Raw genomic sequence first — 13,542 nt, 5'->3', positions numbered from 1 at the left:
ACTGTTCAGACCGAAAAATCCTGAACTTTTCCTTGACTCCTCTTTCACACCTTATGCCCAATCCATCAACAAATCAAACTGAAATAATCCTACTGGTTCTACATTTAAATGTGTTCTCATGGCACCTGGCTGGCTCAGAGAGCTAAGCATCTGACTCTTGATTTTGGCTCAGGGCATGATCTCACTGTTTGTGGGTTCGAGCCCCACATCGGGCTCTGAGCTGACAGTGCGGAGCCTGCTTGGGATTTTCTCTCTCCCACTCTCTCTGGCCCTCCCCCATACTCTCTCTTTTAAAATAAACTTACAAAAAATATATACATATATATACGTACACACATATATATACATATACATGTATACACACACACACACACATATATAAAATGTATTTTCACAATCCTCAAAAAACTAAAAACAGAACTACCCTATGACCCAGCAATTGCACTACTAGGCATTTATCCACGGGATACAGGCGTGCTGTTTCGAAGGGACACATGCACCCCCATGTTTATAATAGCACTATCAACAATAGCGAAAGTATGGAAAGAGCCCAAATGTCCATCGATGGATGCATGGGTAAAGAAGGTGTGGTATATATATACAATGGAGTATTTACTCGGCAATCAAAAAGAATGAAATCTTGCCATTTGCATCTACGTGGATGGAACTAGACGGTATTATGCTAAGTGAAATTAGTCAGAGAAAGACAAAAATCATATGACTTCACTCATATGAGGACTTTAAGAGACAAAACAGATGAACATAAGGGAAGGGAAACAAAAATAATATAAAAACGGAGGGGGACAAAACAAAAGTGACTCATAAATATGGAGAACAAACTGAGGGTTACGGGAAAGGGTTGTGGGAGGGGGGATGGGCTAAATGGGTAAGAGACACTAAGGAATCTACTCCTGAAATCACTGTTGCACTATATGCTAACTAATTTGGATGTAAATTTAAAAAAATAAAAAATAAAACAAGTTATGAAATGCAAAAAAAAAAAAAAATGTCTACATTCATACAAGCCACATGTGTAAACAGATAAACTAAGATTCTACACCAAGAAAAAAAAAAAGTGTTCTCCCAGGATTTCTCACCAGTTTGCTGCTGCCACCTTGGTCCAAGCAGGAAGTTATCTCCTGTCCATTCAAAAGTAATAGTCCTGTACTTAGTGTCCATGCTTTCATTCTGCGGCAGTCTTCACATAGCCAGAATGATTTTCTAATAGGCAGATCCATTCATGCAAGTCTAAGCTCAAAACTCCCAATAAAGTCCCATCATATGCAGAATAAAATCCAAGGTGTTTCCCATAGTTTATAAGCCCTGCATGGTCCGCCCTTGATGCCTTCTTTGAACACATTCCCTTTCTCTCTGGCTTACACTGGCCAGCTCACTTATCCTGGAACTTGTCCAGCATGCTTCCACCTCAAGGCCTCTCCCCTCTCCACTCCGACCTTTTTTCCCTCTTTGCTGAGAATGCACTTCTTCTTAAAACAGACCTTATCAAAAAGATCTGTTTAAAAGTCACTTTATCAAAATGGCTATCTTTAACCACTTTATTTTAATAGGAATCCTTCCCAACCAGCCTCCTATGCTCCCTTCCTTTAATCGGCTTTATTTCTCTTAGGTGCACCACCTGACATTATGTTACCTATTAATTTGCTTATTGTCTATCTCCTCCACTAGAATGTCTATTGGCACAGAGTTTGTTTCTTCACCACTCAATTTCAAGCACTTTGAATAGTGCCTGCTATGTTGGAAGTACTAAATAAATACTTATGAGATAATTAGGTAAATGAATAAGTAAATGACTTTGGCAAGATATGTTTCAAGTTCTTGTGTAAACACAGTATGGGGGCCACTGCCTGCTCTAAACTATAGAATATTTCCTGAGGGCCAACACCAAAAAAGGATGGCAATGTTGTAATAAAGCAGGTGGAATAAAAGTAGCATATTATTCAGTAATAATACTGATGTTGCTGATGATTAGGCTTAGAGTTCTCCAATTCCCAAAAGCCTTCCCCATTTCTCATCCCACTACCATTTAAAACCCACATCCAGGGGCGCCTAAGGTGGCTCAGTCAGTTGAGCATCCAACTTTGGCCCATGGTTCGTGGGTTCAAGCCCCACATCAGACTCTGTGCTGACAGCTCAGAGCCTGGAGCTTGCTTCAGATTCCGTCTCCCTCTCTTTTTCTCTCTCTGCCCCTACTCTGCTTGTGCTCTCTCTCTCTCTCTTAAAAATAAATAAACAGGGGCACCTGGGTGGCTCAGTCGGTTAAGTGTTCGACTTCTGCCTAGGTCATGATCTCGCCATTCCCAAGTTCGAGCCCTGTGTCGGGCTCTGTGCTGACAGCTCAGAGCCTGGAACCTGTTTCAGATTCTGTGTCTCCCTGTCTCTCTCTCTCTCTCTCTCTCTCTCTCTCTGCCCCTCCCCCACTCACACTCTCTCTCTCTCTCTCAAAAATAAAATAAACATTAAAAAAATTTAATAAATAAATGAATATTTAAAATAAATAAAACCCACATCCACCTTACTAAACTTAAAGTCCTTCTACGAATTTGAAATATTTGGCAAACAATGTAAATTATTTTCAGGAGGAAAGTCAGTTATTTCACACTGTGAGCAACCTCCTTCTCATTAGCTGGTAACCAAACATTGTTTCTTAATATGTAGCCTCATAAAATGGAACAATCATCCTACTTGCTAAAACCACTATTTCCCATTGCCTTAATTTTATCAGTGAAATGAGGCAAGGAGAGACCCTGCCAAATAGACACAGGAATTCTCAAGATATATGAGTGAAGCCTCAGGGTACCAAGGTAGGCTGTGGTCTATGTCACAAGCAGTTTGTTAACTAAAAATAGTGGAAGTACCTAAATTTGAGAATTACTTGTTTTAAAAAATAAACTGGACTGTGGTCAGTGTCATTCACTTACAACATTCACTTCCTTTCTGATACATATTTCTTGAAAAAAAGCTAATGTGTACCAGATCATAAATTTTGCATAACCCCAGTTGACAATTGCGTCATTTAAGTACACTGTTAATGACACTCCTGAAAGTCAACCACAGTGCTTCAAAAACAATTTTTCAAAACACTGCGGTAAGAGTAGCACAGTTGAGAATCCAGGCTACGGAATGGAGTCAGGCCAGCCTGGGCTAGATTTCTACTTCTGCCACTTAATTGTTGTGTGATCTTAGGTAAATCCTCTAACTTCTCTGGGCTCCATAACTCCATATCATCCATAAAATGCAAATAAGAAGATCTACTCTGTAGAGTTGTTATGGGGACTGGGACAATGCGTCAAGTACATCTTGTCCCAGGTAAACACGATTGAAAGATATTCATCAAGTACATCTTTTCCCAAGCAAGAACGATTTTAATTTTTTAAATGTTTTTATTTATTTTTGAGAGAGAGCGAGAGCAAGCAGAGGGAGGAGTGGAGAGAGAGGGGGACAGAGGATCTGAAGTGGGCTCTGTGCTGGGCTCGAACTCACCAACTATGAGATCATGATTTGAGCCCCCCAGGCGACCCTCTATCAGAGCAAGAACAATTAAAGAATGGGAAAGCCACATGCAGCTGACGGAACCATAAAAACAGCAGAGGGTGGAAAAGTTGTTTGCAAACCTCTGCACACAACAAACCTCTTGTCCTCAACAAGTGGTGTATAAATTGGACAACTGTTAAGACACACTCACACACGCATCACATGCCCTAAGAAACATCTTTCTTCGTATCCCAATCAGCCTTAAAAATTATTTAGCCTTTACACTAGCACTAGTAATCCAACCTTACTAAGACTTACTTGTACATCTCATTCTCCTCACCCTACATGCTGCATCATTCCCAAATCTGACTCCCTGAGGCCTACAAGCAAAAGAGAAAAACTGAGACATTACTCAATATAGTTAACAGTTGGCAAAACTATTGTCCCCTGAAGTGTCCACACAGTAAAGCAGGAATCCCCTGCCTTATGCTTTGTCAGTAACAGGACCTTTCTACACACTCTTCAGTGGACAGCTATGGCAATAGGAAAACCGCCAGTAGAAATACTGTTTGCCCTGTACGAACTTCCGCTTTCCAGAATCATCGACGTGCCTGACTGGCTCCGTCTTATTTCCACCAAGCCCGGAAGCCACCGGTGCTCTCTGCCAACAGAAGGCAAACTGCTTCAGCATTTCCCTGCCACAGACCAGAAGAGGCAAAAGTAAAGTTAGATCTAAACCCGGGGAACAAAGCCCAAGGCTTGGGGGCTGCCAAGCCGTTCCTTGGCCCCTCTCACCACGAGGGGCACGCGGTGCTGGCTCCGGCGGGGCGGCCGCACGCAGTACCTGGATGAGGCCCCGCTGGAACAGGGCGCTGTGCACGCAACCGGGGACCCTCCCCGGCAGCTCCAGCGAGCCGTTCCCGCTGCGGATCCTCCAGCTTCCCCGCAAGCTGAGGCTGCGGGCTGCGGCAGTGGGCCCCGCCCCGCACAGGGCGAGCAGCAGAAGCAGGCGGAGGGGCATACCGCCAGCAGCAGCCGCGATCCCCAGACAGGAGGCCGCGGAAGCACGGGTACCCTCGGAAGAGGCCGGGGCTCTGGTGCTCCCCCGCCCGGGCCCCGCCCCCAGGTCAGCTGAGCTGTGGGGACCCGCCCCGGCTCCCACGGCAACGCGGGTGGGCGGAGAGCGCAGATCCCCTGCAGACCGGCAGAAGCCGGTCCTGGGCTGGTACCTCTGCAGTCTGAGCGCTGCTCCGCGCTTTTACCTGCCGCTCCGGTGTCTTAACGAGAGGCGAGAACTGTGCACAGTAATTGGGACACCCAGTTTCCTGGGCACAAAGTGGTGCGCAAAGCCTCGGAAAGCTCAAGAACACAGAGTAGGATAAGACACAGCTAGAGAGGCTCCTGACTGCTTCAGAGAACCGAAACACCGAGACACTCACCACCTCATTCCCCCCAAACTTCCCCAGACGCTCATCCACGCTGCAGGTGTCTTCCTGGAGGTGGTAACGCTCACCTCCTGCACCTCCATAGGTTGGTCTCAGGGCGTACTCCCACCCTTCGAAGAGTAAACAATAACTAAAATTGCCTAGGGGCACCTGGGTGGCTCAGTCGGTTAAGCGTCCGACTTCAGCTCGGGTCATGATCTCGCGGTCCGTGAGTTCAAGCCCCGCATCGGGCTCTGTGCTGACCGCTCAGAGCCTGGAGCCTGTTTCGGATTCTGTGTCTCCCTCTCTCTCTGACCCTCCCCCGTTCATGCTCTGTCTCTCTCTGTCTCAAAAATAAATAAATGTTAAAAAAAAAATTTAAAAAAATAAATAAAATTGCCTAATTCGTAGGGTCATTGTGAGAGCTGAGAAAATCCGTGTACAGCGTGCAGCATAAAGCCTGGCCCAGAGATAGAACAGCACCTTCGTTAATGTTAGTGGACTACGACCCTCTGTTTTATAAAGCCTCACAGAGGTGGCCTCGTGTGGTTTCAGAAACCTGCACTAAATGTGCAGGCAAATGTAAAATCCTCTGCTGCTCACCAAGTGTGGGACTTCAACTGGAAAGTGTCCTGAACTAAAAAATGTGGACAGTGCACCTTGTTTTCAGGTTGTTATAAGCATAAAATGAGATGACATGTATTCGAGAACTGTGGGAGAACTTAAAAACGTGGAACAAACACTTCATTTGAATACCAGAAGGAGAGGAGCCATAATGAAGGTAACAGTAAAGCCTTTAATCACTTACTGTGATGGTATAAACAAAAGGCTAAAAGAGACCAGATGTCAACTCCCCCCTGCTTCATTTCCCCCATAAAATGACATGCCAGTTGAGGGTCAGGTGGATCAGCAGAGATGTGGGGTTGTCTCACTGTTGAGGGAACCCTGAACAAAAGGCTCTGGCTGCTGTATGGACCCTGTAGATGACGAGGTGGAGGAAGGGTTAGGAATAGGAAGTAACTGGGTACTGAGCCTGAGTAGGAATAAATGTGTTCAAGGTTTCCCACTTGTCCTGCCCAATAAGGAAGGAGATACGAGCAGAGTCACCTGAACAAGATCTCTGCCCATGGCCTCAGATAAAGAGACCTTGGAATGACTAGGAATGACGTTACTGGAGCTAGGAATGTAAATATGTGAAGAGCATGAAGAGCCAGAGGGACATCAGTCCTTAACTGCAACTTCTTTTAGAGATTGTAATACTTTAGCTGTATACCAAGCATGGGATGAAGGGATGGCTTTTTCCCACAACGCCTGTGTCAGGTAAAGCCTTTGTAATTGCCTATAGTCAGACCTGAAAAATTACACTTACGTCATGTGATCCAACAGATCTGCTAGTGCTAGAGATTTATCCATGGAGGTTATATAGAGTTTGGGGCAAACTCCAATAGAAGAGTCACAGTACAGATCCTTATATCCTAAAACAAAGCTATGCAATTCACCATAAAGAACTACTCTGAAAAATAGGTCCTAGTATGCTACTAGGTCTTAACAAAGACCAAACACCTGACCGTGGTACATTAAAGGACTATGAAGCCTCAACTGAGGATTATCAAATCAATCAAGTCATAGAACTGGGCAGGGGCACCAATGTCCCATTGTATGTAGGAAGTGATATATTCAAACTCGAGCAAAGCCCAGAGGACTCAAGTAAACTACAATAGCCTTCTACATCATGAATCAGTGCTGCACTGATGACCTCATGGGGAGTCCCTTATGATCAACTGATAGAGGCCTGACTCACATGTAGGCTGGTGCAATATATATTGGAAATAGCCATAAAAGGTTAGCTGCCACATTACAGTCCCATTCTGGAATGGCCCTGAATGACATTTAGTGAAAGAAAATCTCAGCACACAGAGTTAGGAGACTTATGTTTGATTTTTCACCTCATGTGAAAGGAGAGGTAGCCTGAGATACAGTTATATATTGACACCTGCGTAGAGTCAAGTCTTGCTTAAAACAGCCTTAAAAGAAATGAGGATGGAAGATGGGGGATATGGAGGTCTGAGTAGATAATATGTGGATGGACCCTGTAGGAGTGGACACAACATATGCAGTTTTGTTGTGTCTCACGTTAAGGCTCACAAGAGAACATGTACCACAGAGGAGGGTCTTGACAATCAAGTATATAGAAAGACTGGTCCTTTCTATATACTTGATCCACTCTGGTGGATTTTAGCCAGCCTGTCTGTGTACCACTCCAGTATTTGGCATTGAGCACATGAGGAAAGTGTCCACAGTAGCAAAGATGAAAGGCATGCACATACCTAGCAACATGGGATTTCTTTCACCAAGGACGATCTTACTGAGCTCTACACAGTAAACTAGAGTAAACTACATGAATAGGTGGTCTAGCCTTCTACATCCTTTATCAATGTTCTTTGCTGAGCTCTGGACAATGGTACCGGCCAGCCACCTGTTGGCAGATTGATTACACTGGACCCCTTCCTCCTTGGTGGGGCCATCAAATTGATTTACTGAAACTGATACATATTCTGAAAATGTTCTGCCTTCCTTGACTGCAGTGTATCCACTAGCACCATCCTAGAGTTGTAGAATTCATTCTCTTGAAATGGTATCCCTACAACATTGTCTTAAACAATAGACCCACTCAAAAAATAATTAAATAAAATAAAATAAAATTTAAAAGGAAAATAGATCCACTCAATGTCAAAGGAAATGTGAAGATGAGCTCACGAACTTGAAAATCACTGGTTTTACCGAGTACCCAATCACCCAAGAGCAGCCAACCTAAAACAAAACAAACAATAACAATAACAACAAAACAGTGCAATGGCCGGTGGAAGTCTCAGCTTAGATGTCAGCTGGAGGGCGGCACCTAATGGGGTTGGAGCCCTTCCTTTAGAATGCAGTATATGCACTAAACTCTGGCCAATATAAAGTGGTGTGTGCCCCAGAACTAGAGTGTACAGGTATAGGAACCAAGATGTAGAAATAGCTGTTGCCTCTCTTGTCATCATTATCAGTGACTCACTAATGGAATTTGTGTTTCTTATCCCTGAAACTGTTGACTCTGTTAGGTCAGAAGTCTTGGTTCCAGGGGTTGGGGAATATACAAAGTTCCACCCAATTGGAAGTTGTGACTAGTATTTTGGAGTCGTTTTAGGTTCCTTATTCTATTGGACAAACAGATAAAAAATGGAGCTAATGTACTGGCTGGGGTAATGAATTCTGATTACCAGGTGAAGCTAGAGTTGCTACAACCTAATGAAGGCAGGGAGGATTATGTTTGGAACCTTGAGTAGTCAGTGGAATATCTTCTACCACTTCCATGCCCAATATTAATTATCAATGGGAAATTACAGTAACCATAATCCAACAGAACCAAAACAGCCTAGCATGGCAACCCACATGGGCCTTGTAGCCCCAGGACTGAGGCCAAATCCAATCAGTCCCATGGTTATTCTGGCTCCTATCATCACTTTAAATCTCAGATGAGACATCATGCCACAGAACCTAGCATCAGAATTTCCCAGCATCTGCCCAAAGGTACTTTCCCACTGTCTCTGACTCACTTCCTTTTTCCTACACTCTCACTATTCTGGGATTGTACCTCCCTGCAAAACATTAACAGTTAAGCTTTGCCTCCATCTCTGTTTGCTAGGGAACTCCAACAAGGACAATATTCTCTCCAAATTTCTATTCATTAGATTACTCAATCATTCTAGGGGGTCCAATGAAAATTAGACATCCAGAGCTATTCAATAGAAATATAATGTACAACTCATAAGTAATTTTACAATGTCTAGTAATCACATTTCTTCTTTTTTTTTTTGATGAATTTTTATTTTTAAGTAATCTCTACATCCAAACGTGGGGCTCGAATTTACAACCCTGAGATCAAGACTTGCACGTTCTGCCAACTGAGCCAGCCAGGTGCCCCTAATATAAGGTTTTAAAATCTTTTGTGCATTTTATAATTACAGCACATCTCAATTTGAATGCTAACTTTTCATCTGTATTCAATTTCCTATGTTTTACCCTGAAAAAAAATTCACATACCAAATTTGTTCTGAAATATTGGGGGATGATTCTCCATGGATCTCATATTTCTGAACATCTTATGAGCAATGGCACTGGATACTTCTGTTTCTGGACTATCTTGGAAAGGATATTTGTATTTCAAACAGCCTTGGAAGAAGGATGCCCATGTCTTAGCTCAGGTAGTCAGGCAGAGAGCAAATTCTCCCTTCCTCTGCCTTTTTGTTCTATTTAGGCCCCCAGTGGAATAGATGATGCTGATTGAAATCCAGGAGGACAATCTGATTTACTTAGCCTACCGATTCAAATGCTAATCTCTTCTGGAAACATCCTCACAGACATACCCAGAAATAATGTTTAATCAGTTATGTGGGCATCCTGTGGCCTGGTCAAGGTGATGCATAAAATTAACCATCACAGTTCAGTGAGTTGGGCAAATGTATATACTTGTATAATCACTACCCCCATTAAGATATAGGACATTTAATCCTGGAAAGTTTCTTTGTGTTTCTTTCTAATCAAATGTTCCCCATCCCAGGTAGCCACTTTTCTGATTTCTATCACCATAGTTAAATTTTGTCTCTCTTTGAATGTCTTGCAAATGGAATTACACACTATATATATATGTGTAAATATATGTATATATATATATATATACATATATATATATATACACATATATATATATATATACACATATATATATATATAGTTACTTCTTTTGTTCAATATGATGTTCTTCAAATCTATCCATGTAATTCATTCTTATTCTTGAAAAATCTTTTTCTTGGTATAGTCTTCTAGGGTGATAATTATCTTTTCTCAGTGCATTGAAGATAATATTCCACCATCTTCTGTTTCTAAGATTTATTGAGAAATCTTTCATTTTTGCTCTTGAGTCAGTCTACTTATTGTTTCTTTGCAGTAATCTACTTTACAACAGAGGGAGTAGCAGCTCTATCTGGACCCCTGGACCACAGGGGGGATGCACACAGGCTGTGCAGAGACTTGTAGAAGTGAGTTCTGGTGTATGACCCTCCAGGACACAGGAAGCTGCGTACATGCCATACAGAAATATTGGTTTCCATGTCAAGAGGCCTTCAAAAAGATCATCACTGGCCAAGGCTGCAAGGTCACGTACGAATTGTTTCTAGCCCTGTGGACCTTCACTGAATGTCTTCACATCCATACCAGCCAACCACCAGCCCACACCAGGAATTTCTAGAGAGCCTCTTTTTTCCCACAATATCCCTCCAATACCCTCTACTGAGAAATCTTAACAACATTTTCATTTTAAAGGAGAAATGCTTAAAGGAACTCAGTTAGTTATCACTGCATACCTCAAAGATATTGTGGGTTTTGTTCCAAAACACCACAATAAAGTTAGTATCTCAAGAAAGCAAGTCAAATTAACTTCTTGGTTTCCTAGTGCATATAAAAGTTATGTTTACACTATGCTGTAGTCTATTTTATATGCAACACTATTATATCTAAAAAAGCAATATATATACCTAATAATTTTAAAATACTTCAGTGTTAAAAAGACTAACCATTATCTGAGCACCAGTTTTCATTCCCACCAACAGTGCACAGCAAGTCATAATCACTGATCACAGCTCACCATAACAAATACAATAATAATGAAAAAGTTTGAAATATTGCAAGGTTTACCAAACTGTGACATGGAGACACAAAGTGAGCAAATGTTGTTGGAAAAAACGGAGCTGATAATAATGGCTACTCAATGTAAAGTTGCCACAAATTTCAATTTGTAAAAAATGCAATATCTGTGAAGCAATAAAATGCCTGTATGCCTATATGTTGAAAAGCACATTTGGAGCCTAGAGGCAGTAAATTGAACTCAAGCTCCAATTAGACATTTTAGACTTACTTATGTCTCTTTCCATGTTTCTTAGATTTTGTCTTATTTTAGATCTCTCTGTGCTACATTCAGAATTTCTTCATATTTTCAACTGCTCTAAATTTTTTCTTCAGCTGTGTCTATTGGGTATTAAGCCTATTCTTAGAGTTTCAATTTCAATTACTCTGTTTTTCTTCTGCAAGTACTGCTTTTTATTATTTTTTCAAATCTGACTTGTCATTTTATAGTCTCTTGCTTTTTATATTTCATTTTTTTCAATATATGAAAGTTATTGTCGTATTGGTTTCCATACAACACCCAGTGCTCATCCCAAAAGGTGCCCTCCTCAATACCTATCACCCACCCTCCCCTCCCTCCCACCCCCCATCAACCCTCAGTTTGTTCTCAGTTTTTAAAAGTCTCTTATGCTTTGGCTCTCTTCCACTCTAACCTCTTTTTTTTTTTTCCTTCCCTTCCCCCATGGGTTTCTGTTAAGTTTCTCAGGACCCACATAAGAGTGAAACCATATGGTATCTGTCTTTCTCTGTATGGCTTATTTCACTTAGCATCACACTCTCCAGTTCCATCCACGTTGCTACAAAGGGCCATATTTCATTCTTTATCATTGCCGTGTAGTACTCCATTGTGTATATAAACCACAATTTCTTTATCCATTCATCAGTTGATGGACATTTAGGCTTTCCATAATTTGGCTATTGTTGAGAGTGCTGCTATAAACATTGGGGTACAAGTGCCCCTATGCATCAGTACTCCTGTATCCCTTGGGTAAATTCCTAGCAGTGCTATTGCTGGGTCATAGGGTAGGTCTATTTTTAATTTTCTGAGGAACCTCCACACTGTTTTCCAGAGTGGCTGCACCAGTTTGCATTCCCACCAACAGTGCAAGAGGGTTCCCATTTCTCCACATCCTCTCCAGCATCTATAGTCTCCTGATTTGTTCATTTTGGCCACTCTGACTGGTGTGAGGTGATATCTGAGTGTGGTTTTGATTTGTATTTCCCTGATGAGGAGCGATGTTGAGCATCTTTTCATGTGCCTGTTGGCCATCCGGATGTCTTTTCTTTGGAGAAGTGTCTATGCATGTTTTCTGCCCATTTCTTCACTGGATTATTTGTTTTTCGGGTGTGGAGTTTGGTGAGCTCTTTATAGATTTTGGATACTAGCCCTTTGTCCAATATGTCATTTGCAAATATCTTTTCCCATTCCGTTGGTTGCCTTTTAGTTTTGTTGGTTGTGTCCTTTGCTGTGCAGAAGCTTTTAATCTTCATAAGGTCCCAGTAGTTCATTTTTGCTTTTAATTCCCTTGCCTTTGGGGATGTGTCAAGTAAGAGATTGCTACGGCTGAGGTCAGAGAGGTCTTTTCCTGCTTTCTCCTCTAGGGTTTTGATGGTTTCCTGTCTCACATTCAGGTCTTTTATCCATTTTGAGTTTATTTTTGTGAATGGTGTCAGAAAGTGGTCTAGTTTCAACCTTCTGCATGTTGCTGTCCAGTTCTCCCAGCACCATTTGTTAAAGAGACTGTCTTTTTTCCATTGGATGTTCTTTCCTGCTTTGTCAATGATGAGTTGGCCATACATTTGTGGGTCTAGTTCTGGGGTTTCTATTCTATTCCATTGGTCTAGGTGTCTGTTTTTGTGCCAATACCATGCTGTCTTGATGATGACAGCTTTGTAGTAGAGGCTAAAGTCTGGGATTGTGATGCCTCCTGCTTTGGTCTTCTTCTTCAAAATTACTTTGGCTATTCGGGGCCTTTTGTGGTTCCATATGAATTTTAGGATTGCTTGTTCTAGTTTCAAGAAGAATGCTGGTGCAATTTTGATTGGGATTGCATTGAATGTGTAGGTAGCTTTGGGTAGTATTGACATTTTAACAGTATTTATTCTTCCAATCCATGAGCACGGAATGTTTTTCCATTTCTTTATATCTTCTTCAATTTCCTTCACTTGCTTTCTATAGTTTTCAGCATACAGATCTTTTACATCTTTGGTTAGATTTATTCCTAGGTATTTTATGCTTCTTGGTGCAATTGTGAATGGGATCAGTTTCTTTATTTGTCTTTCTGTTGCTTCATTGTTAGTGTATAAGAATGCAACTGATTTCTGTACATTGATTTTGTATCCTGCAACTTTGCTAAATTCATGTATCAGTTCTACCAGACTTCTGGTGGAGTCTATCGGATTTTCCATGTATAATATCATGTCATCTGCAAAAATTGAAAGCTTAACTTCATCTTTGCCAATTTTGATGCCTTTGATTTCCTTTTGTTGTCTTCTTGCTTTTTATATTTCAAATTTCTTTTTTTTCTGGCATAATGGTCAAGAGGTAAGATTCTGGAATTTGATTACCTGGACCTAAATCCCAACTTCTGTTATTAGCTGAGTAACCTTGGGTAAGTCATTCAGTCTTTTTGTCACTTAGTTCCCTCATCTATATAGCAGGGGTAAGAATATAAATATATTAATTTATAAATAAGTATATAAGTTTATTGATAATAATGTAAGTATATAAATAATAAGTATATATTTTCTATGAGAATTAAGAATTAATATATTCAAAGAATTCAGAATACATACATATATATTCAGAATATATGTATTCAGAATACATATATATATATATATAATATATATATAATTGAGGTAAAATTCACATAACATAAAATAAACCATTCCAAAATGTGCA

General features: G+C 41.2%; 1 protein-coding gene across 4 annotated transcripts in view; it reads right to left on the bottom strand.

The window, feature by feature from the left end:
* MANBA (mannosidase beta) overlaps window positions 1–4,588 on the bottom strand; it is a 110,223-nt gene extending 105,635 nt beyond the window's left edge. For 3 of the 4 annotated variants that reach the window (XM_027061579.2, XM_027061589.2, XM_027061587.2), the window contains exon 1: window positions 4,337–4,587. In XM_027061579.2, the coding sequence (XP_026917380.2) occupies window positions 4,337–4,513 (177 nt within the window). In that variant the 5' untranslated portion in view covers window positions 4,514–4,587. Of the gene's footprint in view, window positions 1–4,336 lie in introns of all 4 variants that reach the window. The other variant, XR_008296223.1, reaches the window with a different exon arrangement.
* Between the last annotated feature and the right edge of the window lie 8,954 nt (window positions 4,589–13,542).

The sequence above is a fragment of the Acinonyx jubatus genome, chromosome B1 (assembly GCF_027475565.1).
Source record: "Acinonyx jubatus isolate Ajub_Pintada_27869175 chromosome B1, VMU_Ajub_asm_v1.0, whole genome shotgun sequence".
Classification (NCBI taxonomy): Eukaryota; Metazoa; Chordata; class Mammalia; order Carnivora; family Felidae; genus Acinonyx; species Acinonyx jubatus.
This window is presented reverse-complemented; position numbering and strand designations above follow the sequence as displayed.